General features: G+C 36.7%; 3 protein-coding genes across 3 annotated transcripts; 2 read left to right on the forward strand and 1 right to left on the reverse strand.

Annotated features, from left to right (window-relative positions):
• Nucleotides 1-376: 376 nt before the first annotated feature.
• On the forward strand, nt 377-1,601 carry LOC118751749. Its single transcript, XM_036486568.1, has one exon. It carries the CDS (start codon nt 377-379, stop codon nt 1,514-1,516), a length of 1,140 nt encoding a protein of 379 aa, XP_036342461.1. The 3' UTR covers nt 1,517-1,601.
• Nucleotides 1,602-4,123: 2,522 nt separating this feature from the next.
• Nucleotides 4,124-9,790, forward strand: LOC118738284 (DNA polymerase alpha catalytic subunit-like). The gene is made up of 9 exons (XM_036469212.1): nt 4,124-4,256; nt 4,317-4,511; nt 4,598-5,751; nt 5,824-6,009; nt 6,066-6,915; nt 6,979-7,947; nt 8,020-8,578; nt 8,657-9,129; nt 9,222-9,790. The coding sequence occupies exons 1-9, from the start codon at nt 4,241-4,243 to the stop codon at nt 9,431-9,433; spliced, it is 4,614 nt and encodes a 1,537-aa protein (XP_036325105.1). The 5' UTR covers nt 4,124-4,240; the 3' UTR covers nt 9,434-9,790.
• On the reverse strand, nt 9,698-14,993 carry LOC118738294. Its single transcript, XM_036469220.1, has 3 exons — nt 14,913-14,993; nt 11,024-11,493; nt 9,698-10,365 (listed from the first exon to the last, which is right to left on the reverse strand). Exons 2-3 carry the CDS (start codon nt 11,379-11,381, stop codon nt 9,791-9,793), a joined length of 933 nt encoding a protein of 310 aa, XP_036325113.1. The 5' UTR covers nt 11,382-11,493; nt 14,913-14,993; the 3' UTR covers nt 9,698-9,790.
• Nucleotides 14,994-16,171: the final 1,178 nt, after the last annotated feature.

Raw genomic sequence — 16,171 nt, forward strand, 5'->3', positions numbered from 1 at the left:
CGAAGATACCTTTTCGTCTAGTTAGTGCTATCGAGTTTTGACTGCACCTACTTCAATTACTTTCTTCCATATTTTGTATTGAAATTGTTTTCAAACTCTTTGATATTTCGTCATTCCACATTTCAACTTTTAATCAAAAATCATCGCTGGATAACAAAATTATTGGACCTACATAATTTTTTTTTGTTAATACTTTTTCAAAATTTTAAAAACACCGAAAATTTAACTCTTTTCGGAAATCTAGCTCACTAAAAAACCAGTTAAGACAATCGCACATTATGAATTTGAATATTTGCAACAGCAATCGTAAGTAACTCCATCATTCCCTCCTCTTTTGCTTCTTTCCACTGACACAATTTCTCTTCCAGAGGAAGAGATGAACGATAACGGCGAGACTGCATCGTCCACGACCAGCGGAACAAAGTCTGCCAATAGCTGTAAACCACGGCTGTGCCAAAAGCTAAGTTGGATACCTTCACCTGAGAAGGAGACTTACCGTACAGTGTTGGTCAATTATCGCTATGCCAAAATGGACAAAAACTATCCGCGCAACAAAGGCGCAGTTTCGAAGAAGAAACACTGGAATCGCATGGTCGCGGCCATGAGTGCCGAACAGAACAACGAAGAAGAGGAAGATTATGATGAGGATGAGGATGCACCCAACTTGCGTAATCTCTACGATTGCTCTATAGAAGATCTGGACTCCCATAAAACACCGAATACACCTGTGCCTTCCTATGAAAATATACATACGTTACAGAAGGAACGCGCAAAGGAAGCAATCAAGCTGGAGGTGTTTTGTTTGCCAGTGGAGCAAGAAGCCACAGTGGAGGATCCACAGCTGAATACGATTGATGAAAGTGAAGTGGAATCGGCGACTCTACGTACTGATGATAATAATGAAGAAGATGTTAGCTCCCAAGAGTACTCTGACGAACGCGTACTGGAGTTAACAGATAACTCAACCGATACTACTAGAATGGCTGTACTCTATTCTTCATGTACCGATTTTTTGCTTCTGGGAGATAACGAGATCGGCGAAACGCCAGACTTCGACGCTGACTTTTGTTGTGCAATGACAAAGGACAAAGTGGATGGCATTCAGCAAACATGCATCATCAGGAATACGACAAAAGCGACACAAAGTCCTGAGCGGCATAACGAACGTTTGCAAACGAAACGAAGATCGAGTTTTCGCACCACGACTGCAGCTGGTCCACAGAATGATGAAAATTGCCTACAGCTAACAGTTGCGGAGATACCCGAAGACTCTGGCAAGTCAAAGTCCACACCGACACAGGGCGGTTTCCGCCAACGCCAACAAGAACTTCACCGTTATCGCATTGCAGTGGAGCAAAAACGTTTGGAGTTACTCGAAATGAAGTTGCAACGTGAACGCGATGAGATGCTGCGTGAACAAATACTCTTTGAAAAGGAGCTCGAGTTTAAGGCAACGCAACTGAGTCAACTCAACGATGATAAAACCGTTGACATATTGTGTGGTTATGAACGCTAGCACAATAAGGAACCGGAAATAGTGCTATTTAAAGATGAAATAGTGAAGCTAGGAAAAAAAATTAGCAAATGTAAATTAATAAACTTAAATATTTAGTGCGTTCCAGAACGTCTACAATTTGCAGGTTTTGCAGGATTTAGTCCAAAGTCGTTCCCGTACGCCATGTTCACCTAAGGTTTATTAAAGGCGAAAACAGCTGTTCCTGTAAAACCTGCAAATCGTAAAGTACGGGAACAGGCTAATAGCTGAAAATTAAATATTTTACATAAAATTGTAACGAAAATTAATAAAGTTTCAAATTAACATTCACCAACTGTTAGTGATCCAGAGGCCGTGTTTTAGTGAAAAATTATGTGGAAGAACAACAATAATATACAGTGCCGGACAAAAGTATTGGAACAGAAAATTCTTCGCAATATCTCAACAGTTTTTTATTCTAATTTATTTTCGATAATTTTTTATAAATATATAGTTCGTCCTACACCAAAAAACATAAAAACTAAATCTCTAAATTTTGTGCAAAACTCAGGAAAATTCAATAAATTTGCATACTTATTTGCAACTTTCTATTCAGATTTTTTAGAAAAATTCTAAGTATGCAGTTTTATAGCTCAACTAATTTTAGTATAACAAAGTGCAAGCATGAAGGTGCTTAAAAATCGCATTGATTTTTGGCAATTTTTTTTTCAGTCAGGTTCTTCCGTACAAAGTATGTTCGACAATTATTTTTTGTATGGCGAAAATGAGCAACACCTACTAAAAAAAAGTCCAAAAATCAACGCAATTTTTTAGATACTTCAAACTTGCACTTTGTTATACTAAAATTAGTTGGGCTATAAAACTACATACTTAGAATTTCTCTAAAAAATCTGAATAAGAAGTTGCAAATTAGTATGCAAATTTATTGAATTTTCCTGAGTTTTGCACAAAGTTTAGAGATTTTGTTTTTATGTTTTTTGGTGAAGTACGAACTATATTTTTATTAAAAAATATTGAAAATAAATTACAATAAAGAACTTATATTGCGAAAAATTATCTGTGCCAATACTTTTGTCCGGCACTGTATGTACATACGTATAGTAGTTCGGCCGCTGTGGTGTAGTGGTAAGCAGTGCGCGCCTTCCCTCATCAGGACCTGGGTTCAAGCCCTGGTCAAAGCAACATCGCAAAAAATATAGAAAAAGATTTTTTCTTAACAGCGGTCGTCCCTCGGCAGGCAATGGCAAACCTCCGAGTGTATTACTCCGTTCGGAGTCGGCGTAAAGCTGTAGGTCCCTCCGCTTTGTATGACAACATCAAGGCGCACGCCACAATTCGGAGGAGAAGCTTGGCCAAACACTAACAAATGCGCCAATCTATTATTATTATTACATAATAGAAGTTATGGGTGCTATCCACACCCTGAACAACATCCTGAACAGCCCTAGTCTGATATCCAGTACTCCACGAACTAACAGGTTTTAACACAAACTAGCAGGAAGTTACAAAGGAAAAATGATCCCGTACTCCAAATTCCTCCAAAATCCGAGCGATTTTTGGTGAGTTGTGTAGAGAATCAAGTTGCAAGATTTTACCCGAACCTTTTCTTCTGGTAAAATCATGAAAAGTGTCAAGTGATCAATGGTTGACCTTTTTACAGGCAAAATGCTTTTTTATTCCCGCAGTTTTTGTTGTTACTCACTTTTTACTCTCACTACAGAGATTAATTTTGCTCGACCCTATTAAGCTGGCATTTCAGGGTACTATTATATATATATATATGGAAAATTTGAAAGTTAGGGAGGGCTCGAGCATCCCCCTTCCCCTACCTGGCTTCGCCCGTGAATGGAAGCGATAGTGAGGACAATTCGGAAGAAGATTTCAGTGAATAAGAATAAAACAAACAGTGAATATGAATAAAACAAAAACTAAGTAGCTGCTTTTTCTTAAGATTTCAAACCTTTTGCTTGATTTATTCAAATAAATTTACGTAAAAGGTTTGAAATTTTAAGAAAAATCAATAGCTTAGTTTTTATTCATAGGGCCCAATGTGATACGAAAAAGTCGATTTCATTTGTAGGTACAAGTCACAATAGAGAAGATAAACAATTAATTCCTTTTAAGTGTGAAAGTAAATACGAATACCTTTAAGATAATTTATGGATTGTTTGAGTTCGTGCGCTTTAAAATATTTATTTTTTTATTTTTTAAATTACCCCTTTCAAAAAGATGATAAAATAGGTATTATTTTTCAATACGAATTATTATTAATATTAAAAAAAATTATTAAAAATATTTTATTTTTTTACTTTAGAAACATATGAAATAATTTTAAGCCCATATTTTTCAATAAATTTAAGGTTTAAAAAAAAACAAAATTTGCACTTTTTTCAAAGTAGCCTCACAGGCGAACGTTAGACTTAGAGGAATAAAAAATAAGGTTAGTACTCTAGGGTTAATAACATCTTATACCAAATTAAATTTATAACTTTTTTTAATAATCGCATAAACTTCTTTTGATACCATTTACACCATCGAAAAAATCCACCACACTTCCCCACCTCTAACTCAAATGCAACCATGCGTCAGGTGCGCCTTTTGTTTTGGTTTTCCCGCCTTTACTTTTAAAATTGTCAGATTTTATGCAAGGCAAGCACTGCAAATTGTAAATTATTTTTATTCGTGCGTCTGTGAAATCTTTTTACAAATTTAAACAAAATATTTATTCATATTAAATATAACAATATGGCTGACTCTCCAAGTAATCACTGCGATGAAAATGATAAAAAAAAACTGTGTAAAAAGTATTCTTTCTCGGCAGGTGAACCAAGAGCAAAACGGCAACGCGTGGACAAAGAAGGGCGCTTCGCTGCGCTGGAACGGCTAAGGAACCTGAAAGGCAGCAAGCATAAGTATGAAGTTAAAGAGGAAGTGGACGATGTGTACGAAGTGGTGGATGAGCGTGAATATGCGAAGCGAGCGAGGGAAAAATACGGAAATGATTGGATTGAGGATGGTAAGCACTACATACTTACGTATGTCGTCTACCGCGCTTCATTTACTACTTCACTGGCGTTGATTGATTTGTTTTGTAAAATGTAGATGGTACTGGCTATGCCGAGGACGGACGCGACTTCTTCGAGGACGAAGACGAATACTCTGAGGAAGAAATTGATGATAAAAAGGACAAAAATAAGAAAAACAGTAAGAAACGTCCACGCGAAGGCGATAAACCAGTGAAGGGGAAAAGTTCCATACGCAACCTGTTCAGTAACGCCGTTCCCAAGAAAACCAAAGTAACTTCGTTGGCGGAAGATAACATATTGGCAGATATTTTAGGTGAAATGCATGGAAATCCCAAGAGTTCTACTTCGAATGGCATTAAGAATGCTTCAGAGACTGAAGTGAAATCAACAGGTGTTATAGCGCCTGCCAGGATTGTAAGTAAATCTACTAGAAAATCAGATGCCGCGCTTGCCAAAGAGTATATGAATAGTTTCATAAATAATATTAAAATGTCTGAACCAGTAAAAAAGCCCGAGGAAGCCAGTGATGATGAATTATTAGACCGTATTCTCAAACCGAAACAAACAGTAGCGAATAAAAAGTCTGTAGAAAAACCGAAAGTCAAGGACGAAAAAGCAGAGGCTGCAAACCAATCAGAAGTACAAGTGGCGAGTAAAAAGTCGGTAGGAAAACCTAGATGCACGGACGAAAAAACAACGGCTACCGAACAGTCAGAAAAGCCAGTGGCATTTAAGAAGGCAAGTGTGGTGGTGACTGCAGAGAAGCCAGTAGAGCACAAGAAACCCGAAAAAAACGTAGAGAAGACCGCACCTTTAAAAGAAACAAAAACGGCTGAAGCTGATTTTCCTGACGATGATATGGATTTCAGTTGTTTGCAGAGCGAAGAAAATCGATTTGATAAAGTTGAAAGCGTATCGAAAAAAAATGCAGTTAAAAAACTAACTTTAGCCCCAGCTAAAGATGCTGACGACTTGCAGAACTTATTAAGTAACTGGGAGCAAATATGTCAAATGGACAATTTTGAAGCAGAAAGTGCAAAAAGCGAAAGCAATGCATCGATGGGTTCGAGTGCGCCAGACACCTTAAAATTCTGGTATTGGGAAGCTTGGGAAGATCCGAATAAATGTCCGGGTGAAGTTTTTCTTTTTGGACGCACCGCAGAAAATAAGTCGATTTGTGTGCGTGTGGAGAAGATCGATCGCATTCTGTATCTGCTGCCAAGAAAATATGTGAGCACTAAAAAAATTAATACTTTTCTATGACAGCAATATTTTTCTTTTATTATTTTATTGTTAATACAGTTGCTAGATCCAATTACGAAAGAACAAACTGGTAAACTTGTCCAACTGAGCGATCTTTATAAAGAGTTTGATGATGACATCTCCGTCGAGCTAAAATTGGATGGTTTTCGCTCACGTAAAGTTACTAAGAACTTTGGTAACCATTCAATCGGCATAGATGTACCACAAGTTTGTGATTACATGGAGGTACGACTTAGTTTAGTTAAATTTATGCAAATAAAGAAACTGATCTTTACTTACAGATACATTACGACGGCAAGAAGCCTCCACCAAATTTAAAGAAAAAATACAACTCGATTGCACACATATTCGGCGCTAACACTACTGCAATGGAGCGCTTCTTGCTCGACAGAAAAATAAAGGGTCCTTGCTGGTTGACATTGAATCAATTCCGTGCGAACCCAGCACCTATAAGCTGGTGTAACACTGATGTTAGCGTCAGCGAGCCCAAGGGCGTCACACTTTCCGAAGATCCAAAACCACAACCACCACCACCACTTACGCTCCTCACGCTAAATGTACGCACTGCACTCAATCCTAAAACTTTGAAAAATGAGATTTGCATGATTTCCATGTTAGTGCATAACCGATTTCACATCGATCGACCTGCACCGCAGCCGGCTTTTAACAGAAGCATGTGCGGCTTTACACGTCCCGTGATGGCCGCATGGCCCTACGACCTCAAAGCAAAGTTGGCACAATTCAAGGCAATCAATGTGGCAAAGCACGACAACGAGCGCGCACTGCTAATGTGGTTCCTGGCCATGTACCAGCAAATTGATGCCGATTTGATTGTAACATTCGATGCTATCGATTGTCAATTGGACGTGATAACCGATCGCATCGCAACACTCAAAGTGGGGCAATGGTCGCGTTTGGGTCGTGTGCGCTTGTCTGCGTACACTAGTGGACGCAAATGGCTCGAGCACTTTGCCGGTCGGATGGTATGCGATGTGAAAAGAACAGCATCTGAGGAGAAAATCAAGGCGCGTTCATATGATTTGCAAACGCTGTGCCAAGCAGTTTTGGAAATTAAGGAAAACGAACGAATGGATGTGAACGATGAAGATTTATTGCAAATGTTTGAAACGGGTAAGACTTCTAACAATGGTTAAAATCTGCAATGTCTCTATGTAAACGTTTTTCTTTTCGCAGGCGACGGTGTGCTGAAACTGGTAACACTGACTATGCAGGACGCTGCTTATGTACTTCGCATGATGTATAAACTGGATCTGTTGCCTTTGGCACTACAAATCACCAATATTTGCGGCAACACCATGACACGCACGCTGCAACATGGACGTTCCGAACGCATTGAGTTCTTGTTGCTACACGCCTTCACTGATAAGAACTACATAGTACCTGATAAAAAGAAGCGTGAATGGAGCGATAATAACAACACAATCATTGATGGTGAGGTGAATGATACGACCGCCGCGGCCGCAAGTAGCGGACGAAAAAAAGCAGCTTACGCTGGCGGCATGGTATTGGATCCTATAGCAGGCCTCTATGATAAATACATTCTACTGATGGACTTCAATTCCCTGTATCCCAGTATAATACAGGAGTATAACATTTGTTTCACCACAGTGCAACAGCCTTACAACGCTGAGGATTTGCCACAATTACCTGACCCCAGTGTAGAGCTTGGTATACTACCCCAGCAGTTGCGTCGCTTGGTGCAGTCGCGTCGCGAGGTGAAGAAGCTGATGGCCAAACCAGATATGCCACCAGAGCAGCTCAAACAGTACGATATTCGTCAGTGGGCGCTCAAGATTACTGCGAATGCGATGTATGGATGTTTGGGTGCGGGGCATTCGCGCTTTGCCGCACAGCATTTAGCTGCGCTAGTAACGCACAAGGGCCGTGAGATACTGTTGAATACAAAGAGCTTGGTACAAAAGATGAACTACGAAGTGGTGTACGGTGATACCGATTCCATAATGGTGAATACAAACATACTGGACTACGATCAAGTGTTCACAATTGGCAGTAGTATCAAGCAGAGCGTTAACAAAATGTACAAGCAAGTCGAATTGGGCATCGATGGCGTCTTTAGTTGTTTGTTGTTGTTAAAAAAGAAGAAGTATGCCGCTGTGAAAGTGGACAAAAACCCGAAAACTGGTAAGTTTGAAGTCACCGAAAGCAAAAATTAATTATACTAAAGCATGTAAATGTAATCAATTCTACTTTTAGGTGCACTGGTTAAAGTGCAGGAGCAAAAAGGTCTTGATATTGTACGCCGCGATTGGTCGCAGCTCGCAATTATGGTTGGGCGTATTGTGCTCGATGAAATCCTCTCAGAGAAACAACTCGACGAAAAATTAGATGCAGTGCATTCACATCTCGAAAAGATACGAGGACAAGTCGAATCAGGGGCTGTGCCTTTGCCGATGTACACTATAACAAAGCAGCTTTCCAAAGCGCCAACAGAATTCAATAATGCTATCTCACAGCCCCATGTGCAAGTAGCGCTGCGCATGAACTCAACACGCAATCGTCGCTATAAAAAAGGAGACATGGTGGACTATGTTATATGTTTAGATGGCACAAATAATCCGGCCACACAACGCGGTTATCACTTGGATGAGGTAAAGTCCAGCGAGACGCTAAAATTGGACACACAATATTATCTGGCACACCAGATACATCCGGTGGTGACGCGCATGGTGGATGTGTTGGAGGGCACAGATGCAAGTCGTGTGGCCGAGTCATTGGGTTTGGATCCGAGCAAATTTAGAGCCGCTGCACAAAGGTAGTGTGATTATTAAATTTATTTTTAATTTTTCATTTCTTATATATTTTTTTTTTTTTTGATAACTTCTAAACCCAGATCCCATCAAGAACGCACCGAAGATACAACTGGTGAATCGCTTGTAAAGACTACCTTGCAAAAATATCGTGAATGCGATAAGTTTAAATTTGTATGCATTGCCTGTAAAGCTGAGAATATCGTCGCAACCGCTTTTCGCCCGAATGCATCAAATTCATACGACGCAGTGCTACAAAAATGCGCTAACAGTGATTGCAGCACTGCCCCTTATCAGTACATAGTAGCCATACGTAATCGCTTATTGCTCAGTATACGCTCATACATTAAACGCTTTTATCAAAACTGGCTCGTCTGTGATGATCCATCATGTAATCAGAATACACGTTTCTATACGCATGTGACGACGGGAAATCGACCCATATGTCCATTCTGCAAAACTGGTTCGTTAGTTCGTCAATACTCTGAAAGGAATTTGTACCAGCAGCTCAGCTACTTTCAGTATATGTTCGATTTGAGCAAATATCAACATAAACGTAAGTGTGAACGAATTGATAAGTAGTTGAACTATTGTGTTTCCTGTTGATATGGACAAACGCTTTTAATTCTACTCTGCTGTCCATTCTAGACGTGCCACTCACACCAGAAACAGAGGCTGCCTACCAAATGCTCGTCGACACGGTGAATCAGCAACTTGAAAAATCGGCCTTCTGTACAATATCCCTGGGGAAATTATTCAGCAGTTTCAAGCCGCTTGAACAGAGTGACGAAATTTCGCATAAGAAAATCGAGTTTTCACAAATGGAAATGCAAGTGGCCACTAGCCTTGACGACAATTAAGTTTTTAACAATATTTTATTAGTGGGCTAGTGTTGACCTAAGAAACGAGAGTTTTAAATTTTTTCTTAAATAATTACTGTATAAAATATTTGTAAGAGAAAGTATTTTAACCCCAATACTTGCTTTGCTAGAAACAAAGAACAAAACACTTTTTTCTAAACATGTATTTTTTTTTATCTTTTTCCTAAACCTAAATTAAGTGTTGTATCAAACATAAACACTTACATACATACATTTTTTAATCATGTAAATCAACTAGCACACTAAAAGTAAGCCAACGAAACAATAGATCGTTTAATACAATATGTAACAACAATTCTGATAACAAATATTTTAGGCACACAAACACACGTGGCATCAACTTAAAAATTTCGCTATAGGAAACTTGCGAAATGATTCATTGAATATGTCGGTAAATGCACTACTGACCAATTCATTTATAATAGGCTTAATAACGGGGAAACCAATAGGCCACATGCTATTTATGACACCATCAGCAAAATTATCCAAACGCTCCCGTCCCTGTGCTAACGCATTGGCGACATGCATTTTTAAGCCACCGATCCGATCGATTTCCACACGTACTTTCAACAACGCACCGGGTGCACCAAGCCGTCGCACGCTAGTCGTCTGGCTGTAATCGTATAGTGTCATATTCCAAAAGCCGCTTCGCTTCATTTGTGTGCCCAGTATTTTACCAGAAAACTCATACCAACCTTCTAAACTTTTTTCTGGAAAATATTGAGCATATATGATGCGTTTATTCGCATAGTCTGTGCGATATTTAGTAACCTCCGATTGCGCCCAGCCGTATTCGGAAATGTTGCGCAAAATTAGTTTAAAACCACCGAAGCCGCTTTGATCGCCGCGTCGCAACTCCACGAAAGGTGAACGATGAGGATCGAAAGGTTTAATGTTGTAGGCGGGAACACCTGAGAGGGAAGTGAGATGTTGATATTTGTTAGAAACATGCAAAAAAAATATTTCGTCGTCATCATGGCCAAAGACCGTGGAGTAGAAGCAAGACCTTTCTGCGAGTAAAATGAAAATATGAAGTGCTTTTAGGCCTCAAGAGGTCGTAAATTTTGAATTTTTAATGTCTTACGGCAATTGCATAGTTGCATTAGAACGGGGCAGTCCCTAGCGGAAGAATAAAGTTTGTTATTATCCGCCCTGATTTGAAAGCTTGCTTTACGAGTTATTTTTCCGTCTGGACATGGCGAAATTGTATTTTCTTTTTATTACGTACAATTTTTAGTTTTGTGCTGCATAACTAGATTTGAATTTATTCGGATAGAAGTGATTTACATAACGACTGCCCTTGGGAAATGTATAGTTATTTAAAATATCTTCAACGATATGTTTTAATACTTGACAAGGACGAACATTTGTATCAATTCAAAATCTTTTCCAAGTAAGTAATAATAAGCTTTTTTTCGCGACCTAGTCTAGGGTACATCTATGTATGTATGTAAATCAGTGCCAACTATTAAATTAAACATAAATACATAGGGCACTTGGTAATGATGACGATGATTCCTTGAACTTTTTTTTTTTTTTTATCATAATTTTGCTTTTGCTTTCGCTCACCAGTCGGAAAATAGGCGCGCAAATCATTGAATACCTCCTTCATGCAATCATCAAATTCGGTGCTGCCCATTTTGCACCTGCCCAACAAACGTTGAAAGTCATCATCCACTGTTATTTGACCTTGTGCATGTGCGCCGAGTCTCGTAGCTGCGCAAGTTATTACAATTACCATTAAAATGCATTGCAGCAGCAGCTTTGATATGATTGAGAGTAGTGAAACGCGTCTAATGCGGAGATCAGGTTGCGCATGCGCAGCAGTTACTCTACTCATGCGATTACTGATGACACGGTCGCTGCGGCTATAATAACTATTGTTGCTACTATTGTTATGTCTAATGCTGTTGCTGCTGCTGGACATTGAAGATAATTTGTGTATTTTTACAAGCTTTTTTTCGACTTTGTATTTGAATTTAATTTATGTCACACGCTAAATTTATTTTAGACAGTGGCTATTACTCTGCTGCTGGAAGCTGTAAACAAGTAGTGTAGATTAAATTAAGTAGAAAATAGCTCAAGGAGATGGAAGTGCATATCTGTGGACTTTTGAACAAAACAGCTTCTGTGCTTTCTGTAGGTTTGAATTTAGGGTAAAATATAGTGAACTGCTATTTGATAATTTTACATTTTAATTGACTTTCATTATGGTAGCATCATAAAGTACTCACATTAATGAATAAAAAGAAAAATATATTATAAGAACTCAATGGATTACTGCTTTGCAGAGAAAATGACTGCGTCTAGAGAAGTTGTTTTGCCAAATGTCGACAGATACATAGGTACGCGACAATTTTAGATCTTTTATCTATTTTTCTGTTGTTTATTTAATATTTATTATTTTATATAAAATTATAGCTCATTATCTAACAAAAATCATATGAATTCATATTCAAACTTTGTGCAAAAATTATAAAAATTCTGCAAAATTGCATCTAAATTTTAAACTTTTTAATCAGACTTTTTTTGAGTATGCAGTTTTATGGCCCATTAAATTCTAGTATGATAAAGTGCAAGTTTGAAGTCACGTTGATTTTTGATAATTTTTTTTCTGACTTACAATATATCATACAAAAATAAAAATAATAAATTGCGTGAAAAATTACCAAAAATCAACGCGATTTTTTAGCAACTGAAAACTTTTTAAAACTGTTTATTTTTGCATATATAATAATATTTTTTTATGAAATTTAATTTTTTAATTTCCCGTTCACCTATTTTTAATAACAATTATTATTTTTAAATTTACTTCGCACTCCCATTTTACTTACTAACTACTTTGCAACTGCATATCAAGCCCTTACTAAGTGAAAATGCTCGTTAAAAAATTTAGAGTTTGAGTCCTTGGTGCGCAATCGCAAAGTAGGTTAACGTTGGCAAAGCAGGTCTAATGAAGTATTTGTAAAGCGGCTACGCATTTCTTTAGCGCTTAGCGTGAAAATTGCGATTGCGTAGTAAGTGGAATACAAATACATGCATATATATTCGCTGCTGGCGCATTTGGTTTGTTTATTGCACACTTTTGTTTGGTATACTGTGCACACATATGTATGTATGTATTTGCATAACAAATAAGTTTTTAGCGTATTTTCGAATGTTTAGGAAAAATTGCTAAATAATCTGAATTAGTACTATTTTCCAGGAAACAGTTTTCCATCTTCCGGAAGTATCCCCTGAAGCTTCGCAACATTGAAGAAAACTGAACAGGTCAAATAAGTAGTCCCGATTCCGGATAGGAAATTGATTTGAGGACCTAACCATGATAAAAGCGTATAAATTGGGGTTTGGAGCACGAGAGTATGGCTGGTGGTAAAAGCGATTATTTTCCCTAAAGTAGTAATTTGGAAGTATGCCGGCAAGAAGAACGGTAAACACTAAGAAAACAGGCAATGATCAGGGATCTGGCTGCTTCCTATAACAGAAGCAAAGAAAACAACAGCGGATCTTTATGCAAGAAAGACGTGACGAGACTTATCGTGACTAAGAAATGGACGCATCTTCATCGTTCACTAAAAAAAATTCGACCGACCAACAGCATCCAAGTTTACGACCCATACGACTCGACTCTCGAAAATCGACAAAACATGTCTCGCGTATTTATTATCTATCTTTTTAATTATTATTATTTATGTACATACATGTGCGTATACTTTTTAAGTTGTGGAACTTTATAATTATGATCTTATACATATGTATATGTTTGTATGTACATTAGAGTGTCTCACCATAAAATATAGCGGTTTTTCCACCGGAACTATACAATTTATTATATTTAAAGACTTACAAACTATACATAACACACTTCCAAACAAACATCTTTAAAGACTTAAGTTAAAATTTTTTGTAAAAATATAAAGATTTACGTGAGCTGGAACGATTTGAAAATACCTTAAAAACCAAGTTTCTATTTATTAAAAAAAAAAAAAAAAAAATCACCTCAGATGACAGAAGCGTTTAAGCCTAAAAGGTCTGCATAAAAATCTTTGAAAATATTATTAATGGAATCAAAATAAAGAGATTTTTCGAAGTATTTTCAAATCTGTTCAGCTCACGTAAGCCTTAATATTTTTCTGAAATATTGCGACGAATATCTTAAAATGTAATGCAATTTATAATTCAGATGGAAAAATAGTACCTATGATGATGATTTTTTTGTATAAGGTGAGATACACCCTAATGTACATAGTTTTTAATTTGAAGTACATACTCGAATTCTTTCATATGGCTCCCAAAGAGAAGAAATAAATACTTCCTTACTTAGAAATGATTTACAATCGAAGACAACGTGCCACACAAAGTGCATTTCTAACAGACAGTCATATGTAAGCATACATACAGTCCTAGTCAAAAGTTAGTATACATCTTGTTTTAGACTAATGTTCACAATTATTTTCACGAACAAATTTGTTCATAAATTTTTTTTTAATATTTTTAGTTCATTCTATATAAATATGGTATTTACATGAGACGATTTTACAGGCAACTTTTAGTTGAAAGCAACAATCACCTGGTGTAAACGGCCTTTCAACTAATCGCTTCCAATGATTCAACTAATCGCTTCTAAAATTACCTGTGAAATCACCTCATGTGAACACCGTTTAAGATAAACCATACAAATCAAAGTTTCACACTTTTAACAAAATTCACAAATTTTCATTAAAATTTTAAACTTTTTATTCGAAGTTTCACGTCGCTAAAAATTCGCGTTGATCATCGTTATATGGTAGAAAATGCGGAACACCCTCCTTAAAAGAAATTCTAAAAAGTTAACGGTAATTTTACTGACTTGACATTGGCACTTTGTTGTACTAAAATTGAATGTGCTGAAAAAAAAATTCATACTCAAAAATTTTCTAAAAATTCTGAATAGAATGTTTGAAATTTTGAGGAAATTTTTTAAAACTTTTGCGAATTTTATGAAAAGTGTGAAACTGCACTAGAATGCACTATATTTTCATAAAAAAAAAAATAATGAAAAATGTTGCACGAAAATTATTGTAAATATTACTTATATTAGAACAAGGTGCATACTAACTTTTGACTCCAACTGTATGTATGTACAATATTTGCGTAATGCCAACACATAAAACGGCGAATGCATTTGCCAAATTGTTTTACAATTATTATATATTTACATACATATGTATGTATGTATGTCAGTGGGCATGCACAATTTCATAATTTCTTTAACTGCAAGAGATTGCCACACTGCAACAAAATAACAACACCCATTCTAGTGGCACAAACAAACATACATGCAAATAATTGTTATTGCACCAAACTTGTATGTACATACATACATACGTCTGTATGTATGTACGTCGAAATTGCACAAAAGTAAACATTAAACACTTCAAATATAAAAAACTTTTATATATTTTCTGCATTGGCGTACCCGTTGTATTCCCGTTTTGCTATATCCAAAAACAAACAGCGCTTTTGCTGAAATCGAAAACGGCTTGCACGACGCTCAACTGGCTACTGAACGTACTGGCAGATCTATTCATGTGCATAAGCGCCAAAAAAATCATCGTAAATACATCGACGAGGAGTAGTTGAGAGGAAGATGTAAATGCGAAAAATCAAAAAAAAAAAAGTCAAAAAATAAACTCAATCATAATTGTTGTAGTGTATATACATTAGACCGTACTTGAGTCTTAAGTATTTTGCAAGACAATTTCTATTTTTTCTATGACGTACCACCCTAATATCAGTAAATTAAAGACCTCCAAAAATCTTTAAACTTTTGCTGAGGTAATTTTTTTTTAGATTATTTAAAAAGGAGTTGTATTGCCGAATATTGTGTCACCGAGAAATGTAAAAAGTCGACCCCTAGGTTCGGCAAAAAATGTTCGGCTTGTAAAGTGGCACGGTCTAATGTACAGACATACATGCATGTGTAAAAAAGTACTTGTGCAGAAGATGCGAGCATGGTATGCACTTAAAAATGAGCAAGAAGAGGGCTTTGCCTGTATATACATACATACATATGTACATATCTAATGGAATGGTAAAGTTTTTCAAGTACATTCGTTTTTTTTTTTTTTAGTTATAGGTAACAGAATTCACATCTAAAAGCTGCGCTTGAATTTGAAAATGTAAAATTTTTAATTTGGAGCTTAGTTTTTTGAAATTTGCCTTACAATTTTTTGATGTTCTTAATTCACTACTTACTTATGTTTGTGCATACATACATACATATGCATTTTATGATTAAAAAAAAAACACTTTCTAAGCTTCCTGAATTTACTCGCACATTTTTAAATAGTATACATCCATATATGTACACATATATGTATACACATTTGTACATACAAAGTGCGGGTACATGCATATCATCCATTTTTTTTAGCATTAGGCTTCGCTTCCCACAGTTATGCATACAAATTATGACCGATACAACAAAATATGAACTGCGGTATATTTACATACATACATACATACATATTTATGAACGCGCGTTTCAATGTCAATGAACATCATTTGGATTGACAAAAACAAAGGCTAGTAGTAACAAAACTCATGTACAACTTAAACTACCTATGTATGTATGTATGTGCGTGCTTACATAAATACATATCAAATAAATTCGACCAAATGGTACTTAGGAAGTATAAACTTTGCGGAAACTAAACTGTTTGCAAAATGAGGTGT

This window comes from Rhagoletis pomonella, unplaced genomic scaffold (assembly GCF_013731165.1).
Source record: "Rhagoletis pomonella isolate Grant_MI unplaced genomic scaffold, Rhpom_1.0 Rhpom_scaffold_00001, whole genome shotgun sequence".
Classification (NCBI taxonomy): Eukaryota; Metazoa; Arthropoda; class Insecta; order Diptera; family Tephritidae; genus Rhagoletis; species Rhagoletis pomonella.